Genomic DNA, 27,609 nt, shown 5'->3' with positions numbered 1-27,609 from the left:
AATTAATGTTCCTCTTGCATCATGCACATGAGAAGAAGGATGCAGGCCTCCATCCATCTAATTTTGAGTTCCATTTTTAAAAATATATATTTTTATTCTTGCCTTATTCCCTTCTCTTGGTCTCTATCTTTAGTTGTGTTGAAAACGAAGCAACATTTTTTTAGCAAAAATAAGGGTTGAAATCAATCATGTCCTAATCAAATAGATTGTAAAAATAAAATTAACAAACTCTTGGCTATTTTGTTCAAAGGTATTTTCTATTTTAATGGAAAGCTAGAACGGCCTTATTTACAGATACAGGATCTCTTTTATTGTTATCTCATTATTTTCTAAAAAAAACTTAACAATCAAAGACTATTTCAGAAATTCCAGTCAAAGAATAATAAGAATAACTTCTAAAATATTTGTTCCAAGAAAAATAATTATTTCTATTTCACCCACTTTCAATTTGAAATCAAGCATAGTATTTAAGGTGAAAAACAAAACCATTTCTTCTTTTGAATCAAGCATATATAGATACATGACAGTACTAATAGTGCCTTTTGTTTTATCTTCACTTATAACAATATTATATTTACTTTATGTAATATTTATAGATATAATTATATATCAATAAGGCATAAACCAATGGTATTATTAAATGAGACATTTCTTTTGCAACAACCTTTACAGCATTGAAAAAAAAGAAAAAGTTAAAAAAATAGAGTGGATAAGAAATAAAGAGATTTATACAATATTTTTTTTTTGCTACAGCGAATGGCTCATACACTTCTAATATGAATGTATCTAAAAAAAGTCAAAAAATAATACACTACGAAATGCTTTAAGCAGCTTTCTTTTCCGACTCATAGAATCTTCTGAAGTGATCGGCCACATACGAGGCTACCCAATCTGAAGCTTTATTAGTCTTTCTGTAAATATGCCCAACTTGGAACACAACATCGTCTCTTAATAAAGAGATCTTTACGACATTGAAAAAAGAAAAAAGAAAAGAAAAAAAAAGCCAGAGTGGATAAGAAATAAGGACCGTTATTTTCGGACGTAACGGAGTTAAGAGGCACAGCAATGGTAACCCAAGTGCCGTTACAATTCCATGGGCGTTACTTAACACTTTCTTAAAATTAATCCGTGTATTATTCCTTTGCGATCCGGTGATAAGGCTATTTTAAGGAACCACGATCCATAAAAGGTGGGGAGGAACGAAGCAAAAGGGAAAAAAAAAATCCAGCTTTGAGATGGCTGGCCATCCAAACGAGCTCTGCCACAAAATCATGTGGAAGATTCCCCCCGACTTATAGAAAAAAATTATCCCCATGTTCATCTATAAATAGCCAAGTTTCCTCCGTCCAATCCCTTCTCTCGTCTCTCTAGCTTGCGCTCTGGGCTTTCTTCTCTCCCTTGTGGACGTCTCCGTTACTCTTCAAAAGCTACGTATTTCTTCTCTCTCTGCCTTCTCTTTTTTGGGTAATTGGAGAGATTCTGGTTGTTTTGGTTGATTTTTGTGGTTGATGCCTTGTTCTGGAGAGAAATCCATTCAAAAAATTGGATTCTCTGCGTCGTGATTCGCCTGATTTCTCTTCGATTTCTGGGTGTTCTGGGATTTATACGGCATCTTACGGTTGTCATCTTGTCCTGGAAACGGATTCCTGTTCCAAAATCCTATCTTTCTGAGTGTGACCCATACCAAAGATCGGATATTTTTTTTGTCGTTGTTTGAGCTGATTTCTTTGTGATTCTGGGTATTCTGGAGGTTTGATTGCATGATCCGGCTGTTATCTCTCTTGGGAAACAAAGCCCTGTTCCAAAATCCAATCTTCTTGAAGGTGGGTTTGGTTTCTTTCAGTAGTTCTTTCGGTTGGCAGAAAACCCTGTTCCAAAATCTCTTCTTGTAGGGTCCTCCGGACGAATTCCGTATTCTCTCAGACAACACTGGCTTCAAGATATCGACTTTAAGCTCCGTTCTTACTGTTTTGATATAATTTCAGCTCGTGCTGGCTCGAATCCGGCGTTGCATCAATCGATTCAGCTCCAATTATCTTCCATCAAAACCCTCTTTTCTGCTCCCCCCGATTGCCCTGGAGATCCTGGTTCATGATACCGATGCTCTCCTGCCGAATTCCATTAAAAGCCGCTCTCTAGCCTTTATGAGCTTCGCCTCTCACCGCCGCGGCATCTGCCTCCTCCACTCCTTCTCTGTGGTGTTCCTCTACCATTTCTACGTGATCTCATGAGTTAAATCTCTCAGCTTGACTACTTCGATTCGATATAGACTGTGAATTCTCCATCAATTCTTTTCCGGAAGACCTTGCGTATTTTTCTGAAAGTCAAGTAGAATCAGATGTCGTCGGCGTCAGCTCCCCAGACTTCCGGTTCCGAGGGCGATGCGCAGCTCATGGGGATGGACGAGAGGAAGCGGAAGAGGATGCTCTCAAACCGGGGAGTCGGCGAGGAGGTCCCGGATGAGGAAGCAGCAGCACCTCGACGATTTGGTGAACCAATTGGCTCTGCTCAAGGAGGAGAACAGCCAGATTTTAACGCAGATCAATCTCTTCACCGAGCAGTATGTGAGGCTGGAGTCTGAGAACGCACATCTGAGGACCCAGGTGATGGAGTTGGACCGACAGGCTTCGATCGCTGAATTCGCTCCTCCACATTGTGGAGGAGCTCAGCGGGATGTCGATGGATATACCCGAGATACCGGACCCCCTCCTCAAGCCATGGCAGCTCCCTTGCCCATCCCAGCTGATCGTGGCCTCGGCCGACATGTTCCAGTGCTGAAGCTTCAATCGATCATGGCGAGAGCTGTGATGGTTGTTCTATTTATTAGTAGTTGAATAAAAGGTGTTTCTGTTGAATAGAATTTTTCTTAGTTGTTGTTTTTAATTCTTGGTGTTCTAGTGTAGTATGTGTATGTCCTTCTGTTGAATGTGGATGTAAGAAATCACCTTTTATTTCATGTTCTTGTTTGATTGGTGTGAGACTTTGATCATTTTGGTTGCTATCATAGTTTGTGTCCTCTGTTGTTGATCTCCAGTGTATTTGAAGAAGTCCTGCAGTTGCTCCAGGGTCGAAGACACCTTTTTGGGTTGGGTTGGAGAGAAAAAACTGCTGTGTGAGCTTCGGAATATATTATATTTTAATCTTTTTAGATGTATCTGTACTAGAATTGTATGAATTATCCGTTTCAGTAAAAAAAAAAAATCTAAAGTTGGTAACGAAGGTATCCTGACTGTTATTGGGTTGAATTTGAAGCATTTGTAATGAATATGGTTGTTGTTTATATGAGTTGGAACACTAGGATTATAACAACACATGTTATTTGAAATGCTGTTTTTCTTGAATATACTGCTCTTATAAGCAATCCTAGAAAATCTATGTTATAGATTACAATGGCAATGAACTCGCAGAATCGGATGAGTTACACTGATCAAATTTTTATGAGAAGTCTCTACTTCTGATTTCTCGAGTGTTCACATCAGTGTCAAGGGTTTTGCTGCAAAAAGAGATTTGATATGCTAAGGAGTGTGGATACACTGGTCCCAAGCCATTCTGTGGCCAGTCGTGAAAAGCACATCGCATCACCATTTTGGTTACAATTTCGTTGAAAAAGTAGTTAGATGTTCTCACGTGCTTTGGAAGATCTTAGATGGATTCCACCATGTAGCTTGCCTTTGGTTTTAGGGAAGCAAGAAAATCTATAGCATAGATTTGGTCCTGTTCTTTTAAGAGATCTGTCAATTTCGATCTGCTACAAAGTACAGTTGGTGCTTTATATGTCTCTTCATGTGAAGGGGGGAGTCGGTGATCGATTTCCATTCTGAAACCTGATTTGTCTCATTCCAAGCTGGACATGTCCTCTTGGAGGCACATCGCAAGCAGCCCCACCACTGTTTAGTTTTATGTGGTCTCCATCTTCTCTTGCCCGAGGGAAAGATTCAATTCTGGTTGGAGTCAATCTCAAGAATGGAATGAATATAGAATTTTAAAAAAAAAGGGTAAAGATTACTCCCTTCTAATTAAAAAAAAAAAAAAAACTTAGCACTAGTTTTGTGTGAATGATCTGGCATTCTATTGAGAGAATCAGTCTCCATGACTCTTGCAGTGGAATTAGGAAGTCATTATCCTTAATTTTCATTTGAAAAAGAAAAAACTTGGAAAACATTGTCACTGTTTAATGATCTTCTATGTAACTTGTTTTTGGTTCCAGTAGTTATTGTTGTTGCTTAATGGTAAAATTTCAGAACTGGATCTAGGGAGTCTTGAGGTACTTCAGTTCGACATGCTTAGATTTTGTTCCTTCTCCTGGCTTAGTCAAACATAAGGATTAGTATTTTTGATTATTATTACCGAATAAAAGAATGATCTACTACCTGTTTGATATAACTTATCACGTTAAAGTTCGATCTTTGTGCACCTCCGAGCACATATTATATTTTTTTCATGCCAAAATTCCAATACTAATTCACTGGAGAGGACGAAGTTCATGTGACACTGATCTCAACTTTGTAATTAACTGCAAATGTACTATTAGAATGACTATATTGGGACCTCTACAAATAATGATGGGTCGTAATAATATGAAATTTCAGGTAATTCTAATGCAAACTTGGCATGCATAATCATGCTTTGTTCGAAGATAGCGAGTATTTATTTATGCTCAATTGAACATGCTCCCAAACATCATGTCGCCAGAGTGGAAGATAGCACAACTATGGTCATTTGCACACTTAATAAAGCGGCCGGGCTATACATATTTATGCATGTTCAGACTATAACAGTATGGTAAAACCCTAAATTAGATCAAAGTCATAAGGGATGGGTTTCTTACAATCCAAAAACCATCCAAACTGGAGTGTCTCAATTTTGGTGGTAGTTTCCTATAATCTAAAGACCATTCACTTCTTACCTAACATATCTAATTTTTTGTTCATAGTAGTCTGATTTAATTCTGGATTTTCCACCCCTCTCTCTTAAGCATATCAACAGAGCTCCAAAAAATATTTGTGCAAGCTGCTGCTTGTTGGACATTGTCTGTGTCCACCTTAGCAACCATGGTGCGTCGCTCACCGGAAGCTCCAAAAATATTTATCCTCACCTTCACTCAATTGTGGAGGTATGCATGCCTCTCCTTTTTCTTAATTCTTCCAATCTTTCAATTATGAATGGGGCTCCATCCTTTGATATTGGCATCAGTTTTGTGAAGGCAACAACAAAACTGATGCCAAGCAAGGCCCCTTGCAATTTTTTCAAAGAACAATAAATAACAGGTAGGTAGTGAAATACTAATAGATCTGATTTTTTTAAAAAAACAAAATATCATGGAGGATGGATCATGAAGGTTTGGACGCTAAATCTTTTGCAATTTCAGAGAGGTACCAATCGACTGAGATAAGAATGGTCAGTCTAGATCTGGAATCTTTTTATTTGATCAAAACACAGCCAAACAGAGATTTTTGGGAGGTCGAGCCACCACCGAGCTGATTCTATATTTATCAGATCAGAAGAATTGATGTTTTAATTGCTACCGAGGCCCTGGCCTTCAGATAATTAAACATGAGAAAAAGGGTCATCTTTTTCTTTGCTGGTTTGTTCAGTCTGTACTCTTTTCTGATGTAGCAACAAGAGGGGACAAAAGTTTGTATGTACACTAGTCGTCTCTTTGATGTTTGAATGGCTACCAAGTCCTTGGCCTTTTGATAGCTGACATGAAGACAGACAATACTCTCATCGATGTACAGAGGTCATATTGGCATCAAAGTAAGACAATAATCTATCCATATACTAGTCATGACTCATTTCATGACACTGCCTATGTCCATGGGGACACTCAATTGCCACAATGCCTAGTGGGATATCTACAGAAATGATCATGCGTTGCTTGAAATCTAAGTTCTCACTGCAGGTGTAGAACAGAGTTGCTTTCATTGCATTATCAATAGCCTAGTGTCTACATCTCGAGACATGAATCATACTACCAATTGAGTTCTTTTCCACACCAAAATGAATTCATATCCTTCATCAAATTTGGCCTTCGGGATGGAGTGCTTGATGTGTTCAATGAGAGCATTTTATAAGGAGAAAATTTCATCTTTTTCTCCGCCCCTCAGTCGTATACAGAAGTAGAGACTAGAAGGATCTTAGGACACTCCTATTCATATCCCTCGCTTGCGAATCTTCCATGCATGCACTTCATATGACAAGAGCTAAGCTATTGATCACTTCTATTACCTGAATTAGTTTATCTTCTACCCATGAAGTGTCATGTTAGCTTCTGCACATTAGGAATGATATTCCATGTTTATGCCCTTGCTCATGGTAGAGTAATAGTGTTCATCGAACATGGAAATCAACTGAATAATGAATTCATAATCCAGAAGCCTAATCCACTTATCCAAATTTTGACAGGTGACTGCTGCTTAAAATTGTTGCAATTCTTTTCATTAGACTCATAATATCATTGCTAGCTTCACTCTGAACATTGAAAGTAGCTTAATTCGACGCCTACAAGCTTTTCATCCTCAAGTATACAACAGAAATACTGATCATAAAAGCAGAAGCAATTATCTGAAGTCCTGACTGCTACCAAATTGTAGAAAGTTCATCCAGTAAGGGTATTGTCTTCTGACTTTGTGGGTGAGACCAATCCCGAGCTATGAACATGTGAACCACACCATTTACTTCTATTGAACTGCACCCAGGAGATTTTCTCCCTCCTCTTTCCATCATCATCATCCTCCGCGACCTTCCAACATCCTCCCACCTATATTCTCATGGCATAAATATTTGACACAAGCATGTAGTTTCCATTATCCGTTAGTCAAGTAGAATTGTTCCCACCTGCTCTCTCAATTCAACATCACCATAGAACCTACATGCACTAAGAAGGGCTTTCCGAACACTGCCTTGACCGCCGTGGCCATTGTCTTGGTGACCCTTTTTGCAACATCTAACAACCCAGAATGGCCAAGAAGATGCATCGAACAGTACCTGTGGTTGGTCCAATGTTATGATCTTTATTCATACTGTCAAAAATCTGCAAGCCATCATCGATGAGGCCTGAATGGCTTCTATTATCCTCACAAATGAAGGTGATCTTGTTGGGCTTTGTTTCCACTGTCCAATACCCTAACACAGCATTCCAAAGGAACACCACCTTATCATGAAACGCCCTAAAGACCTCCTTGTACCAACCTACATTCTCACCCCAAAAGACTAGTCAGAAGGTGCTATTTGAATTTCTTGATATGTATAAGTACCCAAGATCTATCCAGTACATAGCCGATGTGGAAAGAAATACACATCTACATGGGTCCTTACATACTCTCCTTATTTAAGTCTTGGCATCCTCGCTAGGCCAAGGATCCAAATCCATTCAAATCTAATCACAAGCACCACGATTGGCCCTTAGTTAGCCCCAATAGGCCAATGCTGTAGTATCACTTAATCCAAATAGGCTATGAACCAGGTTAGTTCTGCAACCATTTTGTAATCATATAGGATCTCACCCAAAAAAGCTAGCTAGAAAGAGCTATTCGGGTTCTTTATTCTTGTATAAATATTTAAGATTTATGAAGTACATAACTGATGCGGAACTAAACATACATCCGCATGGATCCTCACATTCATAAACTAAATCGATTCTCCCACAATTTCCATATATATCGACCAAACAATGCACAAATGGGCATGCTTCTCTCAGATAAGAGAGGTTTTGATGAGGAGGGAATGGATTTGGGAGAGCTTGTCGTGGGTTCAGGAGATTTGGAGGAGGGCGACAGCTGGGTGGGGTTCGGCAAGAGCAAGATTATGGAAGAGGTGGTGAAAGTTTTGGAGGAGAGACATGGAGGGAGAGAGGGGTGTCATGGACTTTGGGATTTTGGGCAGGTAATACGAAGAATTAAACGGTTAAGTTGGTTGTAATTTTTTCTATGGAAGTTTTTAAGTTTTTTAGGGCAAAGCATGTATTAGAGTGGGGCTCTCCCGACTGTTTGGTCATCCACCATTGATTGGTTGGACCCTCTTAAATGGATGGTTGGTGATTTAACTGGACAACTGGATGGAAAAAGGACCACTAGTCTGAACAATAGCTAATAGCTACTGTGGCCTGAACAATGAATGCTACCTTATTCAAGTTGTAATAATCCATTTCATAGTTGGGCATGGAAAGCAATTCCTGTCAACCCAAGTAAACCTGGAGAGCAGATTGACAACAATTCCATAAGTCAATACTAACACAGCCAACCAATTTGAAAAAAAGGGTCTTCTACAAATAATGACCATGATGAGCAAGCCCTGTCATTAGTTGAACTCCGACATTAATGACCAAGAGAACTGCTTCAAAGATCAAGAACAATCTAAAAAACATAATTCTTGAAGAAATGCTCAGAAAGCCCAAATCATGAAATGATACCAAAATTATGACCATTAGTTCAGTTGGCGAGTCCCAAGTCCCCCTTTGCACAATTCATAGCAACATGCACAAGGACTAAAGATTAGAGAGAGGCTAATAAAAAATTCCAACTAATCACTCCATTTCAAATCAAAAAGAGTGTGTAAAGTTTCTCAGAATCCATGACTTGAACTTATTCAATGGCCAGCAACAGATCAAATCAATTCATATGATTACCCTCAACTTTGGAGAGAAAAAAGTTGCCAAACTAAACATCCTTCAAAAGGGAGAAGACGTGCGTAATCTATTCTTCAGCAGCAACAACGCTTATCTGCCCTTTTTCGAGCATATCATAGAAGGCTCGGGTCTTCCTCTGCTCGTTCCAGTGATGCATCTTCCACATGCTACCGGCGAGAATGCCCAGCGTTATTCCAATGCAGATCTCTTTGACCACATTCGGCCCTTTCAGAGTGGCATGTGCGATCTTGTGGGGCAGCCATTTGTTTCCTTCTCAAGCAAAATGAAATGAACCCTATGAAGGATAACAATTAACAAATTGTGAGGGAAAGCATATGAAAAATTTGCTAACTAGAAATCGTGCATAGGATCTTTCCCTAACTCAATTTAAAAATATCAAGATTCTATGATTCAGAGTTACATTTGACACCCACTACAATATCAGCTTCCGATGCTACATAGGATGACTATGATAGAAAATTCATGATGCCTTAATTTATATTTGACAGCCATCACAAATGACTTGCTTACAGGTTAAGTGCACCCTTTTCTAAAGATCATGTACTTGTGACAAAATGATCATGACAGAAGGTGGCCGACTTCAACTCCTAAAGGACTGCACAACTGCAAAAGAGCCACTGAAACTGATGTCATTGGATGGAATACCATGTGGTTTGCACTGAGGAGACCATTGAGATCAGAAGACATAAATGTCCACCATTAGCTATTACTGCCACATATCTTGAAAGATGATGGACTAAAACTTTATGACACATCCTATTTTAATTTTTAATTGCTCGGGGATTGATGGACCAAAGAAACAGTCCTAGGTGATTGAGAATGATTGGAGGAAAGAGGCCATATGAACTGGTTTTTCTATAGAAATGAGGGCTAGCCACGGAGTAGCTAGACTATCTATTACCCACTTTAAACCTTTCTTTTCTTTTCATTATGGGGTCAAATTTTAATTCAATAAGGGAAAGAAAAAGTTAGGAAAACTCCTACCTCTACAAGCAACAAGGGGACCCTGAGAGTTTTTATATTGAGGGACGAAATGGCTAAAACTACATATATGCAAAATTAACACTTCACTTCTGTGGGTCACCACAAAATGAGAGAAGCATCATCAATGGATGAGACTCTGTTTGGGAGAAACAATGCAAGACTTTGGAAAAGGCTTAGGTAACCTCATGATCGAGCAATGTCATCATCCACATCTTGGAAGCACGCCACATCAGTAAAATTCATATAATGATATATTTATTTAAATAGCACAATGCTTCTAAGGCATTGGCATGTACTTAAGATGTATGGGATATTGGGCCATTCAACAAAGATATGGCTTAATCAACTTCCTAAGATTTCTAAACCTGCTTCATGACAAGAACGACACTTTCAATTTCTTAAAATAAATTGCACCATGAAAATGGATTGACTAAGTAGTGAACAGATGCACATACAAACTAACATATCACATAAACAAAGTTCAAAACTATCATTGCAAATGTGTGATAAATCTATTTGCATACACTAAACTATCACAGAAGACAAAAGAAATTATAATGGTTGCTGCTCACATCCTGAAACGATGAAAAAGAAGAAGATGATTAAGGATGGATATTGAAGAAGGAATATGCAGGTTAACCGAAACTTCAAGACATGAAAGTGTTGTCTGATTTGTCATCAATGTTGTAGGCTCCGGTGTTTGCTGCAGATACTTATATTGACATGTAGGATACAGAGCAAAAGGATATAGTATAGACATCATTCTGCTACCAAGAAGGGACCCTTCCACTCGCTCTACATGACTCTGTTTCTGCTAACCCAATTCAATGCTATGGATCATCAGGTGCCTCCGAGCAGCTCAAAAAGAGCGGTCACGGTCATGATGGTAGCGGCGAAGACGAGGACATCAGATAGCCCTATATATTAGGGTTATAAGTTTAGGTGGTACAGATCATTGGCATCTCTTGGAAGAGTAAGAATAAGTCCAAGGCTATTCATCCATATCAGACCAACGCCGAGGTGAAGACGGCAGTTCAAATGTTAAATTCTCCCCCTTTAACAATCAACATGGCCATAACCTCGAGATAAAAAAAAAAAAAGCAAATACTGTGCCTAATTTCATCAAATGGGTGATGGATGAAATCTCTACGTCCTTGGGCGATTAAGATCTTAACATTTGATTTAAACGGATACGGCCCTACCCTTATCCTGTTAATACCTCAAGATTCTCACAATTCTACATCGTCTGAATTTAAATTTCCATTTCCATTTTGCTGAGTGACGAACTAACGCCATTATCCTTCATTAATCGGTTGAAACCATTCCGAATCCAACCAAGACTCTCCTCTCTTTTCAGCGAATCAAAGCCATACTCATCAATCAGATCAGATAATAATCCCTAGCATCATTACCCAAAAAATTTCCCTATAATCCAGTAAAATTCCCACCCCCAGAAAACAAAAAATTCAAACAAAAGGCCACCAAAAATAAGATTAACGGCATCTTTCTTAGTCCAATACTTTACAAATCTTCCACTTATTAAACCAAAAAATTTGGCAACAAAACGGGGACAGCGAAACGATCAAAGATGAATCAACCCATCTAAAGTCCACAAAAATAAATAGGAAAACCATCGCGGATTCAAGCATCTATCCAGAATGGAATCCTACTATACAAAGACATAGAAGCAATTAAACAAAAAAAATGAAGGAAATTAGTTGGTGGGGGGGGGGGGAGGGGGGAGAGAACAACCTTGAATTCAGAAGTGCGGAGAGCGCAAGAGCCTCCCACCTGCGATCCGTTTGCGGCCGCCAAGCTATCGCCGGTACTTTTATTCTGTGCATCTTTTACCATTAAGCCCCCCCAAACTATCGCCGGAAGGAAGAATTGAATCATGGCCGTTGATCCGTGCGCCCCTGTGAGACGTCGACCGTAGATTGTGCGCATAACGACATGACAATGATTATGGGAAAAAAATCCGGCGGCGCGCCATAGGAACGCGTTGACCATGAAATATTTACGGGAAAATCCGGCACGAGTTACCCGTCAGGTCACCCTGTTGTCTGTCAGACGGTGCGATTTTACCGTGACAGGGTGCATGGATGGGTGTGGTTTTCCGGCAAACTAAAACCATCATCAATATTTTTTTTTCTCTAAAGACTTCAGAAAAAAAATATTCTTTCTAATTTTTTTTTAAAAAAATAATATCTAAATATATTATATTTAAAAAATAATTTTATATATACAATGTTTGGAAAAATAGCACATTTCATAGTAACTTATATTTATTTGAACATCAATTTTTTTAAAAAAATATATAAAATATCTGTTATACTCTTAATAAAGAAAAAAATCTTATCCTATATTATCTAAATCCCTTAATTAAGAATATTTTAAAAAAAATTATAGCTGATGAGAATTAAATTTTTCATATTTTATATAATTTTTTCTATAAAATATAGAAATTTTATTTTTATGAAAATGTTACTTTCTCTTTTTTTTTTCCGAAAGCTTCAACTAAATATGAGGCATTTCTTTATTTTTTTATTAACCACACTTTTTCTCATTTTTTTTTTTTTTGTAAACGAGTTCTAAAACTACTTATAAATGGTACTGAAAGTGTCTATCACACGATTCAACCATGCAACCCTGTCCATAGTTTAGTCACCAATTTGTCTTTTACTTACAACTAAATCATACGGGCATGAATATTTTATCTTATTATTGGCAATGGATCCTCTGCAACTTGTGTCATGAAAAAGTGGAACATGAGGCACATTTGGATATGAAAAAACAAGTAGCCTTGATGAACACTCATAGCTAGGAAGATATGAATATTTTGAAGGAGCTTCTGAAGTCCAGTGGGATTGCTGCTGGTTACCTAGATAGGCTGTAGGTTTATACAAGAACCTAGTTTGGCTACAATAAAATGTCATGCTAAAGCAAATGATTGGAAGTTATCATCATCGATTTTTTTCCAAGACAAGGAGACACATAATGCTGTCCATAGCTCTATGTATTGTTGACAGGACTTTTGCTGAACTACTTGAAAGTTATTCATAGCAGTTTGTCTTCCTGAGATTGTGCTGTCATTTGTTAATTGTAGACTCTGCCAGCTAAATTTCAAATATTGTATCCACAGCACAAATTTTTCAGAGGTCTATCAGAAGCTTGACAACCAATCCATCATCAATCATGGTCTTGGTTGCCCTGTGGTTGCTTCTCTTTCGAATATTTCTTTCGACATATTATCTGATTTAATTTCCCAAAAAATTAAACAGGAAATGAGTAGATAGATAAACAGGTATTAGATCACAAATTATCTGCATAGCTTCTAGGAACAGAGCAAACAAAGTTATCTGCTTCTAAATAAAGCAAGTGAAGCTCATGCATCCAAAGGTGACCTTCAACAGCTCTTAATGTCAGGTAACCACCATGTAAAACAGTGTGGATGAGCTTCTCTCTTTTCTTGTCCATATGCAGGTGGTTTGGTTAGGCGACCCCTGCAGTCTTGAGACCCACTTAACTTACGGGCGACAATGACAACCTTCTTGTACTAAGGGCGTTTGATCAATTAGTATATCTAGGCCTCTCTTTTGGAACTGGACCCTACTCGGAATGGTTATTGGGCAAGAATGTGTTGGGTTAGGACCAGGATGTTCACCTTGTCTTGGTAACAAAGAACTGTGAATGTGTTCCTATGCCACCCATATACAATGGAAGAGACTTCTTTTGGTTTTGATTCTTATTTTAGGAAAAATTTTGTTTGAACCTTCCTTAATGCTAATTTAGCTATTTATGTATATGCTTGCTGGTTTGTTCCTCTTGCTATGTTAGTGTGAACCAAATTCCTTGAAAGAGGGCATTGCAATAGTTTGCTAACATGGTCTTTAGCTGCAGATGGTGAACCATGGAGATCAGTTCATAGAGTTCTTGGTGCAGTTGTGAATGGTCCACTGAGACATGGAATTATATTATTAGCAATATGCACAAGAAAAATGAATGTGGTGTTTCAACTCGGTATAAGATCATTTGTGACACATGGTATGACTTGTTGAATGACTCAAATGGTTTATGGATGCACTACCTTTTTCCATTACAAAGGACCTCTTTGTGCCCCCCAAATCTTCCAACACACACACACAGAGAGAGAGAGAGAGAGAGAGAGGGAGACTACAGATAAATTCTAGAATTCTGTTGTTGCATTAGCATCACCATGTAGGTTTTCTTGAGGAATTGGACAATGAAATCAAAGTTACTTGCATTTTTTTTTGTTTTTTTGCTTCTGTATTTGCAGTGACAATCATCAAAGTCTTGTTACTGTTGGATGAACAGATTGTGTGGGGACAATGGAGGCTATGCAAAAGTTCAGTGTGTACTCAAGTAGCAAAGTAAATTTTATATCAACAGTTCCCTTGTGCAAGACTGACACTGGGACCAACCAAAATAGAGGACTAGAGGGCAAGTTGGTTCTTTTGGCAAGGGATTGGCAGTGCCCTGCAGCAAGTTCAACAGCATGATTCCTGTAGCTTTGTATTCGGGTCATAAAGAAAGAAAGCAGCATGGCCTGTCCTCTGTCATGCCCTTCCCCTTAAAGAAGAAAGCTTAATCCATAACCCTTTTTCTGTCATTAATAACCTCTCTCTCTCTCTCTACCCTTTAGCACACCTTTCATGTGGGCTTTGCCATGAACCATGTGACTACAAAGAACCCAGTTCCCCAGAAACAAAGAAGAATATGTAGCTGAAGAAAGAGAAAGAAGAGCTCACAAGTTATAGGACAATGGATGATGGCTCCCCACCTACAAAACAAGTTCTGAAGGTTCACAAAGTGTCCAAGATGGACAGTTCAGTCTCCAAGAGAAGGTTCCTTCTCCTTTCTCTCTCTCTTTTTTTCTTGATTTAAGGTGTTCTTAAAAGTGTCTTGATGCGTAACCTATTGTGAATCTCTTTTATTTGTTTTGCTGTACAGGAAGGTGGTTCAGAAGACTGTGGTCACATCCAGAATTGAAGCAGATGTGCGGAAACAGAAGGGTGAATCTCCACCTTCAGATTTTTGGTCTTGGAGGAAATATGGACAGAAACCCATCAAAGGGTCTCCATATCCTAGGTAGTGCTCTCTTTACAATTCCAAATATTCAAAGTTCTTCTCATCTCCCAAATCTCTAAGTTTGCTGCTCTGTTGCAACCTTATTTTCTCCTTGCATAACTTGATATTTCAAATATTACATAGTTTTAGCTACCACTGTTGTGGCGTTCTCTGTATTCTTGATTTTGAAAGTGAAACAGTCGCATATTTGTCGATTCTCTTTAACTATTTTGTTGCCTTTAGCTGCTAATTCTGACATATATCAAAACCAATAGCCATAAATTATCGAGGTTCAAACATTTGGGATGCCCTGCGGTGTGACTGAATAAGTGTTCTTAGGTTCTTAAACTAGCTATAACATGATTTTCTTTTCTTTCAAGTGAAATCAGAACTACATCATCAAACCCTCTTCACTTCTTTTCTCATTTTTCAGAGCAGTGGTATATCTTCTCTTCCCCACAAATCTTCTACTTTTTTTCAGGACCATATATTCTCAACAAAAACTTTCATGCTTCTCTGCTAATATCTTATTCTCATTTAGAAATTCTTTTGCCTTTGCTATTCAACCTTTACTCTTTCATTCGATGGAATACTTGCTTGTTAGCTATCATATATATAATGATGAGAGCCTGCTTTAGCTGATGATGCTGTTCTTTTTCTTCTTATATCAGGGGCTATTACAAGTGTAGCACCTCCAAAGGTTGTTCAGCCAAGAAGCAAGTGGAGAGGAGCAAAACAGATTCATCCCTTCTGATCATCACCTACACCTCAGACCACAATCATGCAGGCCCTCACCTCCCCTCGCTTTGCCCACAAGAACCATCCCCCCAGAGTCAGTCCATTATTAACCAAGACCTCTCCATACCCAAGAGCCCAAGCCAACCCAACACCACAAGTGAAGAAAGCCTCAGCAAGGAGAAATCTCCACCCCCATTTCCACCCCAGCGCCCCCAAGAGGTCTCTCAACAAAACCAGCCAAGAGAAGCAGTCCATGATCATCAGCTAAATATCCTCTTTGATGAAGAGGACCCCCTCCCTTCCCCGAACTCGATGACAGCACCAAAGACTGATGGGGAGAATGACTTCTTCGATGAGCTAGAGGAGCTGCCCGTCCCTTCATCTCTCACAAGCTTGGTCAGAGAAAGCTTCTTCGATGAAAGGATCCTGTTCCTCCCTTCTCGAACTACATTCTCTTTGATGTAGCTGGGCTTGCTTGTTCGTACTTCATGCAGACCATAGCAGTTTCTTTTTCTAGATTTCCTCCCTCTTTAATCTTTGTCCTCTCACTGTACGTAATTCAGTCTCTTGTTTTGGAATGAAATCATCATATGGGAGTGGAAAAGCTGGCTCGCTTTGTTTTCGAATTCTCTGTGGTTTAGATGTCTTCTTTTGAAATATGGAAAGCTTTTCGAACAAATGGGAAGCCCACAAACAATCCAAAAGAATAAAGGAGAGGTGACAATTGGTCATTCGTGGTCGGGCAGTATGAAAAGCTAGCACGAGTTCCATGAGGTGAGTGTTGATGATGGGTGGCTGCTTTTTGATTTTTAGGAGGGTTCGTTTCTATTGAGTGGGCTGCACTTGGTCTCCCTTTTTTCCCTTTTTTTTTTAATATAAACGTATCTTGTTGCCAAAAAAAAATATATATAAACATATCTCAAGTATGGTTGCAAGATCTCCCTGCCAATAGATAAAAGAAGGATGATTCGGCTAAGGTTTTTGGCTCTGCTTCGAGACATCCGAGCCATAGTCTGTTGCGATGTGACCTTTTAAGCCAAGCATGTCTACGAAGAGTCTAACAGAGTTGCGGACTGGATAGCCTCATATATGGCCAACTACTTCGTAGATGCTCTTTGGGTCGAAAAATGGAGCTGCCTAAAGCGTTTCAGAATTTGTTGTCTTTTGACCTTTTTGGATATGTACGTACTAGAATTGTATAAATTATCCATTTTACCGAAAAAAATAAAAAAGGTTTAGCATGCTTTTGTTAGCAAGCTTATGATATTCTTCTTGTCCTCTGCAGGACTGCATACAAGGTTGGAGAATATTCTCCAGTACCATAAGTTAATATCAATGATCAGAGGAATGGTCATATGGTAGGGCTTATATACTATATATATATCAATAACTCCTATGTACTATAATACATAATTTGTATTTATTTTTCCTATCAAACATTGCGCATCTGCAAGTGTTGAGCCGAGTGGGCGCACGCGCATTTGGATGATTATATCAATAAATCTCTCTTATCATCAGTCTTAATCTTTCTTGAGACTACCAAATGATCTATCATGTACTTACATTTCAAGAGCAAGTGCGTATAAGACCAAGTGATGGACCATGTGCTTTGTTATCCATACACTATAGATGATGTTGCTACCTCCAGGGGACCAAGTGCAATGAATTAATCAAACCAAAACATTTGAAAACGTTGCGTTTCAGGACGTTAAATCACGAACCTGTTTGCTTGGATCGGAAGGCTCACTCGTGCCCTCACTCATTTACACTGAAAACATCAACCCACAAGCACCAACGGCGCAAATAACACCTGGAGGCGTAGTGCTTTGCCTTTATATCATGGCTCCCCACCTTCTCTCTCTATTCTTTTAGTTGAGTAGAAAATAAGAGAATACGTCGGTGTGGTCCCTCCTCATTTGAAAATAATAATAAAAAATACGATAATGTGGCAGTGTTTTTGTTTTCTAAAATAACTTCGCCTCGTAGAATAGTAACCATGAGAAACAGAGCAACGGTAACTATGGAAACAGAAAAGAAAACAAGAATAAAATGGAGAAGAAAAAAAGAAAAAAAAAAAGGTGCTACTTTGTCGTATGATCGGATAGTTGATTATATCCAGATTTAGCTAAAATTTAAGTATATTATTTCCGACATTGGGAACTACAGGTGGAACCGTTTGAATCTTTGACAAATCTTCTCCATTAATTATTTCAAGCATCAATACTTTGTGATATCTATCCTTTATTTTGTTGTTTATGGCTAAAATCTGCTTCATTAGTGACAAATGTTCTTGTTGTAGAAGCCAAAATTCAATCTTGACGATATTTGTATAGCCTCTAATTGAACAAGATAGGACCTAATCCCATTATTCTAAATAGTAAAAGTTTTTTGCTGGACTAGGTCCTATGATTTTTTCCTTTACATCGGAAGATTTTTCACGTTAAAAATTGTATTGTCTCTTATTTGTGGATTGCTTGATAATTGCTTGTGTATAAATTATTGTTGCTTGATGAGTGATATCTTATTTAATTACACAAAGAAGAAAAAAAAATTTGCAGCATCATTATTTCTTAATTGCATTTTTCCAAAAAAGTGGCATCAGAATAAGTTGCTAATGGTTGATTTTTTTGTGTTGATTAAATAGAATAGCATTCAGGGATAGTATGGTTAAACTCACATCTTCCAATCATTCAATTTGGAAGCCCCGAATGAAAGACTTACTATTTTGCAAAGATTTGTATGATCCCATTGAAGGAAATAGTGCCAAACCAAGTGACAAAACTCGGCAGAAGTGGAAGAAAATGAATGGAAAGACAGCTAGATTAATCAGACAATGGATAGATGATAGTGTTTTTCATCATGTTGCTATGGAGACTAATGTCTATAGTTCATGGAAGAAATTAGAGAGTCTCTATTAACAGAAGTCTGCATAAAAAATACATTCATGATAAGAAAGTTTGTGAATATGAAGTATAAGGAGGAAAGTACAGTGGCCGAGCATTTGAGTAGATTTCAGGATGTGGTAAATCAGCCGCCTATTATGAAAATGATGCTAGATGATGAGTTGCAAGCATGGTTGTCGTTGATAGTTAGAAAACTCTGGTTGTATCACTTAGTAATTCAGCTCTTAATGGTGTAGAAGATTTCTTATGCATCCGCGGTTGGTAATTTCATATACGTCATGGTTTGCACAAGGTCGGATATTACTTATGCTGTTAGTGTTGTAAGTTGGTTTTTTTCTAATCCTAATAAGAAATATTGCGCAATTGTTAAATGGATTCTCTGGTATTTTAGAGGCACTTCTAGAGTCTGTTTATATTTAGGTGATGGTAAACCTGTGTTGGATGTGTACATAAATGCTGACATAGCTGGTGATATAGATTCTAGAAAGTCCACATTAGGGTATTAGATGATTTTTTCAAAGGGCGCAGTGTTATGGCAATCTACGTTATAAAAATGTGTTGCTTTGTCCACTTTAGAAATCAAGTATATTGCAATTACAAAAGCTTGTAAAGAATTTTTATGAATGAAAAATAATTTACAAGAGTTGGGCCTAGAACAAGAGAATATATGCTTTATTGTGACAGTCAAAGTGTCATCTATTTCTCAAAGAATCCAATATTGCATTCGAGATCCAAGCACATTAATGTAAGATATCACTGAGTTCAGAATGCTTTAAAGATGAAGTTACTATGTCTTGAAAAAATCCATACTAATAATAATGGATCGGATATGATGACTAAGGCCTTGCCCATGGAAAAAATTATTTCTTGTAGAGAGAAAGCAGGCTTGGTAGAACCCCCCACATGAGTCGAGAGGGGGAGATTTGTGGGTGTGGTCCCTCCTTATGTGGGATCCACCTCATTTGAAAATAAAATAAAAAAAAAGATAAGATAATGTGGCAGTGTTTTTGTTTCCGAAAATAACTTGGCCTGGTAGGATAGTAACCGTGGGAAACGGAGTAATGATGACCGTGGTAATAGAAAAGAAAACAAGAATAAAACTAAGGAGGAGAAGAAGAGAGAAAAAAAAAATATGTTTTATCAGATGATCAAATAGTTAATTTTATCCAGATTTGGTTGAAATTTCAATACGTTGTTTTTGGCATTGAGAGCTATAGAGTGAACAATTTGGATCTTTGAAAAGCCTTCTCCATTGATTATTTCAACCATAACACTTTATGAGATCTATCCTTTATTTTGTTGCTTATTGTTGAAAATCCCCTTACTGGTGATAAATGTTCTCATTGTGGATGCCAAGATTCAATCTTGATGATGTTTGTATAGCCTCTAGTTGACCGAGAGAGGACTTATAGTTTTTTCCTTCACATCGAAATTTTTTTTGCTGCCTCTTGTTTGTGGATTACGTGATAATTGCTTGTATGTAAAGATCATTATCGCTCGGTGAGTAATATCCCATTTAATTATACAAAGAGAAAAAAAAAATTACAGCATCATTATTTTTTGATTGCATTCTTCCAATAGAATAAAAAGTATGTGTAATAAAATTATAATTAAAGCTATACTAGCCAGTGATGCAATAGATTGCTCAAAATTCTACCGCTTCCATGCCTATACTCTCAAAAAAAAAGGGAAAAAAAAAAAAATCTCAGCGTGTGTCTCACTAAAATTCTCCATCAAAATAAGTTTTGTTAACCTTTCTAAAGTAAGGACCATTAGAGAAATTTAACGGGTGCTAAAAGACAGAAAAGCTGTAAAAGATTAAAAGAAAATAAAAAAGCTAAAAGCATAAAATCATAAAAGATTCTAGGTTGCTTTCAATTTAAATCAACAAGCACTAAGGTGCATTGTCCATACCCACGTGTTATCAGACTATCCATAGTAAAGAGGGCAATCATTGTCGCCACCTGCCACAGCTCAAAGATATAGTTTAATTTTTCTTTAAAGATATATAATCAGAAAACTGGCTAAAATACATCATATCCATGTCAATTTTAGTCATTGGCGTGCAAACTTTAAAACTTACAGCTTGATTAATCTCCAAGCAAAGACAAAAAAGTAAACTAAGGAATCTCCAGTGTCAGGTCCCATTGATGGCATGATGAACTTAATGCTAGACAGCAACATGTCAACTAATGATCTTAAACACATCGTAAACAATTTACCCATCTTTCTTTCATTCAATATCATCAAGCCTATCAATAACATTGTGCAGAATGGCACATATTCAAGGTTAAATTTTAACCTTAAAATTTGCATTCGATCCAATCAACACTACTCAAACTATTCTGACAATAGAACATAAGTTAATTTCTTACACAGAACCTCAGTAAGTGATCTTTGTGCAATTATAAAGATACTTAAAACCAAATAAACATGCACGCACGGACTTGCTCAAGCGGTATCCACCTCTGCGGCATTGCCAGATCTCACCGATCAGACTATCAGAGGCCTTAAAAGGGGTCTATATAATCATGTACTGAAAACAACAGGGCTTTATGATCATTAAAGATTAGGCTGCGCATTCATCCTGAGGTCTCATGACTGTGGATCTCTGTTTGCATTTCGACTTCATTAGAGCCATAGTCATCTCGTTCTACAGCAAAACCTGAGGGTGAAACAAACCACACCAAACTCGTCAGATCATGCAGGATATCTTGATCATTTCTGCACTTGATTGGCACGGTAGGGCTTCTTCCTACCCATAAAAGTATAAAACCATGAGATAGCATTCCAAGAAGGATATATGAGTAAACAAAATTCCATAATGGAAATGACATCAGTTCTTTGCCTACTCCATCCTTTACTACTAAATTTTATACAGATCTGGGCTGGGTAATCAGGCTTTGGCCTGTTTAATATCTTCTACATGCTGGGTTATCAGCCTTATTACCCATTGACACCCCTGTTCAATAGTCATCAACCTAATCTGAAAAGCTCTAGTTACATACAGAAACAAGTAATTGTTAATTGCGCCATCTGCACTTTGGATTCCCGAACAGCAAAAGAAGGATGGGAGGTATTAGTCCTTTAGGTGAAGATTTTCAAACTCCCAACATTGCAACAATCTCGGCCTGATCTTTAATGACCACCAAGATACCAGAATTTAGAATAGTGTATACATATAACGATTATTTATATTTTTACACATGAACTTTAATATTAAGTGTTTGAAATACTAATTGTTTAAATTGAATGGCGAAAAGAAGAGTGATATACTACATACATATAAGACAGTCCCAGTCAAGAAAAAAAGCCACGGTTGGAATGCCAATCATCTTGTGAAGTTCTATACCCCACCACAAATATGCTTTGAATTACTACTATTTTATGACAATATTTACCAAGACTATAAGAAAAGTTCAGATAGCCCTAAGTGAATCAGAAGGAAAATTTTCATATGAAAGAACTGAAAAAGAGGACAGACACCTGAAATGTTTAGCAAATTTCATAAATTTTGAATTACATGATATAGAGATAGTCTGGTGATTTGCTGTGAACTACCGAGCATTACATCAAGCAAGCAAGAAGATCATAATCCACAGATCAATCACTACAGTTTTCCAGTCCAGGGATATCTAAATGGGCAAAATTTTGTTTCACATAGAGGCAAACAGAACGAGGGAAAAATGAGCAACGGTAGGTCTCTGAATTTGATGTTTATTTTGATAAAAAGATCCATGTCTTTCACATATCAGGCAACCACAAATTCTAAACCTACAGGTTCTCCATGCATAAAACTAGTACAGTAAAGAAATCGTGTAGAATTTTACAAATCAAACAGAAAGGGACATCCAACTTGCCATCCTATCGACTTGCTATTGAACTATACGCAGAAGGTTGCAAGCTTGTGTAGGCTGGATGGCAGACTACAGAACTGCTTTCTGCATCCCAATTAGTCTGCCTTATTCACATCCATTGCCCTGAATTTGTCCATCTGTTCATTGCTTGGTAGGTGGGGGTCATAATGTCTATACATGGTCTGTTCAGGCCTTTCCTCTTCAGAGAATTCAGAAAGGCAAAAACATTATTGAAGTACTTCTCACCCTAAGGTTTGCCCGTCAAAATAATTCATGTTGGGTTGATCAGTGCATTTGACATCTCTGGGTGGTTCTAAGTTGGTTATTTTGTTGACACCAACTACAGATTTGATTTGAGGTATTTTTACCTGACATCACTAGACTTTCTAATTAAGAAGCTGTTTCGAACTTCTTGGTGAAAGTTTCACTGTAAAATGAGCTTATTATCCGATCTAGGTTCTGTAAGCTCATGAAGAGATCCCTTGTAATTAATATTAGATCTGCTTGGGTGAACAAAATCATGTTCTTTGTCTACAAGTCTACAACTGTATACCTCCAGACAAGATAAACAAGAATTTGGAAAGGATATACATCCTTAAGATTTTGAAAATTGAAGCATTTAATGGTGAAAAGAAGAGGGAGAAAAAGGAAACACTTTCACAAAAGAAAAAGAAGGATATTACAGATATCTTCAGCTTTGTCATCATTAATCAGCTTAACAATATGATAAAGGGGGGGAAAAAGATCTACTCTGAAATGGGGTTAGAATATAATAGCCAGATTACCTGCTCCTACCAAGGGTATAACACATACAAGGTAAGAAACATCAACAGGTTAGTCGTTGAGCACTTCCTTGGACTGCCTTATAACACTGTAGACTGCACAATGGAAGTTTAGACTTGGAATCCCGATATTTGTATTCATTTGTACATGATGGGCCAGCACACTTCTCTCGTGGAGGTGGGTAACTGAGTCCAGAGCAAATCATAAAAGAAATCAGCCAACAGGCAAGGGCATCAAAGAGCAGCTGACATCAATTAAAAACTGACAAAACTACATGTCTCAGGATGAATGCTAACTTAATGCTTCATGACCGTAGATTACCCCAGGCATGTACATAAACACAGATATATCGAGCAGCAAAAAAGGAAATTATAGTACAGGCATCAGCGGGAACAATATTTTCAAATGAAGTTATATTGTCTCACCTGCATGACTTGGAGCTGAACATACTTGGTAGGCCTACATCTTCAGGGAATATAACAACTGTACCAGTTGGTCCCATGACCCATTTTATGGTGCTTGATGCTAATGTCTGTGATTTAGCAGCCTTCGCCTGCATAACATAATGTTTAAATGGGAGTAAAGGGCAAGCAGTTAATTAAAACAGAATGAGAGCGGAAGTTTAAGCTTGGCACGCATACCTTTTCTTCTCGCTCTTTCTGCTTCTTTTCTTCCTTCCTCTTGTCAGAATCCAGGCCCAGTATCTTCCTAATTGCCTCAGCCTGTGAAGTTCAAAATATGAGCCAGCATCAAATTTAAGAATATATCAGTAGAAAATATGCATAACAAACTAGTGAATATTTGAAATGAACCTCAGATTCTCTAGCTGCCTTCTCTACTTGCATTTTACGCCTCTGAGCAGCCTCTGCCTTCTTTGCTTGTATTTCTACTTCAGAAAGCTTCTCCTTTTGCTCTGTAGTTGGAACATAAAAATAACAGCATATGAAACATGAAAAGATCTATTGACAAATAGCAATATGCTTTCAATAAAAACTAAAAAGTAGTTCCTTACTTCTTGAAGCAGGGGGCAACCCATTTGGGAACTCAATCAAACTCTCACCATTGCCACCTTTGCCTGATTGAAGTGCCCGTTGGCGTGTCGTAAGAGGTTCAGTTCTGACATCAGCTGGTGAATCTATAGATACCTTCTGTTTCCTTCTCTTGGCCTCAGGACCACCATCGGAACCAGGTTCTTCCTCCTCAACATAATCTGTGTCATCAGATTCCCTTTCTGATCTTGATTTTTTCCTGCCCTCTTTGTTTGATCGTGACATAACATAGTCCTCGTCCACCTCATATGGCGTACTCCTATTTTTCGAAAGTTTGGAGATCTTCCGTTTCTTGATACCATCCTCCCCAGTATCTTCAAAATCTGTAGTTTGATCTACAGAAACCTTGGAAATTTTAAGTTTCTCAAGGTAGCGGATCTCATCATCTTCCTCACCATCATCAAATGCATCATCCAGCACACGCCTCTTAGGCACTCTCTTGCTTTTACGAACAGGTTCAGAAGAGGATATGCCAGGAAGCTTGTCTGTTTGCTTTCCAGATATGCCTTCTCCCCGAGAAAAGCTCACTCCACTGGAATCCTTCCATGCATCTCCTTGCAGGCGACTCTCCATTTCAAATGAATGATCATCAGAGTTATCCTACAGCAAAGAACGAGCTAGGTTAAAATGTTCCCACAAAATGCAGGCTCCTTGAAGAAACAACAGCAGAGGGGCATTCAACTCAGATTATTAAAATGTAATGAACAGAGTTTAGATGTGAGATTATTCTACTAGTCAACAACTTCTTATTGTTTTTCTTCCTTTAGCAAACTGTGTGTTCAAGTTACGATTCTCTGTTCAACATGAGATTAACAAATCTGATTGTCAATTAATCACAATAACAAATTCAAAAGGAAAATCATTCACTGAAAGAATTTTATAGGGCTTGTTGGCTGTGGTTAAAGTTATTCACCAAGGCATTTCTGTATTTTCTTTTTTATTTTAAGAGGGGAGGCAAAAAATTTAAACACCCTAACTTAGAAAATCAAACACAAAACAGCAGCTGGGTACCTGAGGACTAAGCCTTTGACGATGCCGAAAGGCATCAGAAGAACGTGGAGGCTTGGCAGAAGTGCCATCGTTACCAGCTTCTAAATTGGATTTTGCATGTATAGTGCGTGTGACTCCACCAACTTTGAGTTTCACCTTTCTCAGCTTGTTCTCAGCTGATAGACTTTGAGCTCCGTCAGGCTGATGCATATCTTGACCATCACCCCTCCTGCCTGCGTAAGCATCTGGGCATCTTGACTGCATTTCAATGCTCTCTTTACTTTTGTTCGAGCTTTTCAAGTTAGCTGGGGCTAGTGCACCTTCGCTGCAACGCTTCAAATCAGATCCATTTCCACCTCTAGGACAAGTACTTCCATAATAATCTTCGAATGTCTTGTCATCCCTCTTAACCTTCTTTGAAGATGTTCCACCTTCAATTCTGTGAGCAGATGAACTCCTTGGAGGAGGGTTGTTAAGATAAAACTCTTTCCTTCGGAATCCAGCATCATTTCCTCCATTCTCATCAGGAGATAGCCTTCTTGAATTGTTTAAAGGATGCAACATATCATGACTCTCCATAATCAATTGTGCCTCAAGCCGAGGCCGCCTTGAAGTAGCACTCCTCCGCTTCTTCATTACAGCACTCATACCGCTGAATGCAGAGGCTCCAAAGCCATCCATAGTGATAAATTCAACTTCAACTAAGTATCAACAGTATTCCTACAACTATCTGCTGACCGGAAGGAAATCCCAAGAAGTTACTGATCAGTTGAGTAAAGGGAAGAAAAAGAAAGAAAAAAAAAATTGCCAATTAATATCCAGAAAAGCATCACTAATCCATCAAAAGACACGAAATTAAACATTAAAGAACTTAATAGATAGCATTTGCATTCCAAAGCAATACAAAACAATCAAAATATCTTCCACAAAACAAAAATATCAACATAAAAAAGAATCACGTAACCAACCATGAGACAAAAAGAGACTGAGATTCGAGAAATTACCTAAGATATCGATATGACTAGGCTACTGAGTACCAATATCAAGATCTACAAATCAAAAACAAAGAATAAACATTACAATAAAAGCAGACAAGAAAAAAAAAATTCCAGAAAAGCATCACCAATCAATCAAAAGACAAAATTAAACATTAAAGAAAGAACTTAATAGATAGCATTTGCATTCCAAAAAATCAAAATATCTTCCACAAAACAGGCATATCAACCTAAAAACGAATCAGGTAACCGACCATGAGACTGAAAAAGAGATTGTAAGATTCGAGAGAATACCTAAGATGTCAATATGACTAAGCTACTGAATACCAATATCAAGATCTACAAATCAAAAACAAAGAATAAACATAAGAATAAACGCAGAATACTGATGCCTAAAAAAATTCAAGAAATCAGTAAGGAAGCTCAAACAAACTCCGACATCATTCCAAGAAATATAGAAAGCAATGCAGTCAAATGGGATGACGTATCACAAGACACCAAGTCCACAAAACGTCCCAAAACAAAACATCTTGAGGGGGGCCAAAAGCAATGCAAGTAACAAAACCAGTAGAAAACAAAGGAATTAACCACAAAAAAGACATGAAATCAGCCCTGAAATCACGAAATTATCCAAAGATTCAAAAGAACGCCTAAGATCTAACAGCAGTAGTCCAGCAAAATCTTCCAAGAAATACATATCAAAACCCAAAAGAATTACATAACAAAAAAAGACGAAATCAACAGACGAAACCAACAGAACCAAAGACCAGAAAATGCAACGATTCGAGTAACTCAACGCCAAAATAAAACTGAAATCCTACCTAAAAACCCCGGAATTTTTTCAAAGAAAAAAAAAAAAAAAAAACCCCACTCGCCTCAAGAAACCCCCAATCTGGCACGCAAACAAACCAAAAGAAGACCAAAATCTGCAAGCATCCACCGAAACATAAAAAAGAACCGATCCCTATCAATCAATCAACCAATCAACGAGAAAGAGAAGAAATCGGAAGCCCGAAATGGATAAAATCCGGTAAAAAAAATCGTAATCCAGAGAGAACGAAGCCTCACCACGAGGGCCAAATCAGAAACCCTAGACGCCGGCGATCTCCATTCGAGGCGAAAAGACGCGAGAGAGTGTGTGTGCGGACTGTGGAGACGTAGAGGGAGATTTGAGGGGTAATTTGGGAGAAGAAGTTTCTGGAGGCGGAGGCCGGGAGAGAGAGAGAGAGAGAGAGAGAGAGAGAGAGAGGGGTGTTTAAGGTTAGAATAGGAAGAGATGGGAGGCCCCTTTCTCCCTCCCTTCTCCGCCTTAGGAGAAGGCTTTTTTTTATTTTTTTTTTTAAGTCCAGTATCATCATGATGATGGCGAAGACGGGAATGATGCGGATGATGATAATAATGGACATAGGCTATTTTCTCCATCTTTCTGATTCCTATCACACACCCTCCCCCACCCTGGGTTTTGAGTTTCTTCTCTCACTTCTAGCTTCTCCTCCTCTCCCTCTAAAACCAAGACAAAAACCTGAAACTGTTGTTTTTAAAATAAATATAACTTATTTTTATATTTTCATATTT

General features: G+C 38.0%; 3 protein-coding genes and 1 pseudogene across 10 annotated transcripts; 2 read left to right on the top strand and 2 right to left on the bottom strand.

Moving 5' to 3' along the window:
- Positions 1-1,227: 1,227 nt before the first annotated feature.
- LOC103712651 lies at positions 1,228-2,989 on the top strand (annotated as a pseudogene).
- Positions 2,990-8,492: 5,503 nt separating this feature from the next.
- Positions 8,493-9,334, bottom strand: LOC103712649 (cytochrome c oxidase subunit 5C-like). The gene is made up of 2 exons (XM_039132682.1): positions 9,293-9,334; positions 8,493-8,900 (listed from the first exon to the last, which is right to left on the bottom strand). The coding sequence occupies exons 1-2, from the start codon at positions 9,332-9,334 to the stop codon at positions 8,694-8,696; spliced, it is 249 nt and encodes an 82-aa protein (XP_038988610.1). The 3' UTR covers positions 8,493-8,693.
- Positions 9,335-13,793: 4,459 nt separating this feature from the next.
- On the top strand, positions 13,794-16,083 carry LOC103712650 (probable WRKY transcription factor 14). Its single transcript, XM_008799231.4, has 3 exons — positions 13,794-14,496; positions 14,603-14,740; positions 15,391-16,083. The coding sequence occupies exons 1-3, from the start codon at positions 14,414-14,416 to the stop codon at positions 15,920-15,922; spliced, it is 753 nt and encodes a 250-aa protein (XP_008797453.1). The 5' UTR covers positions 13,794-14,413; the 3' UTR covers positions 15,923-16,083.
- A 4,475-nt stretch (positions 16,084-20,558) lies between these two features.
- On the bottom strand, positions 20,559-27,519 carry LOC103712647 (eukaryotic translation initiation factor 5B-like). 8 transcript variants are annotated; one of them, XM_017844151.3, is made up of 9 exons: positions 27,103-27,518; positions 26,044-26,088; positions 25,061-25,800; positions 24,013-24,649; positions 23,813-23,913; positions 23,642-23,722; positions 23,426-23,553; positions 23,003-23,185; positions 20,559-21,115 (listed from the first exon to the last, which is right to left on the bottom strand). In XM_017844151.3, exons 3-8 carry the CDS (start codon positions 25,718-25,720, stop codon positions 23,044-23,046), a joined length of 1,749 nt encoding a protein of 582 aa, XP_017699640.2. In that variant the 5' UTR covers positions 25,721-25,800; positions 26,044-26,088; positions 27,103-27,518; the 3' UTR covers positions 20,559-21,115; positions 23,003-23,043. The 8 variants fall into 8 exon arrangements, with proteins under 8 accessions (XP_017699640.2, XP_038988453.1, XP_026662550.2 ...); XM_039132525.1 differs by having other exon boundaries at positions 25,061-25,769; XM_026806749.2 differs by lacking the exon at positions 26,044-26,088.
- Between the last annotated feature and the right edge of the window lie 90 nt (positions 27,520-27,609).

Source organism: Phoenix dactylifera, chromosome 12, assembly GCF_009389715.1.
Source record: "Phoenix dactylifera cultivar Barhee BC4 chromosome 12, palm_55x_up_171113_PBpolish2nd_filt_p, whole genome shotgun sequence".
Lineage (NCBI taxonomy): Eukaryota > Viridiplantae > Streptophyta > Magnoliopsida > Arecales > Arecaceae > Phoenix > Phoenix dactylifera.
The sequence above is the reverse complement of the archived record's forward strand: the minus strand, read 5'-3'. Positions and strand labels throughout refer to the sequence as shown.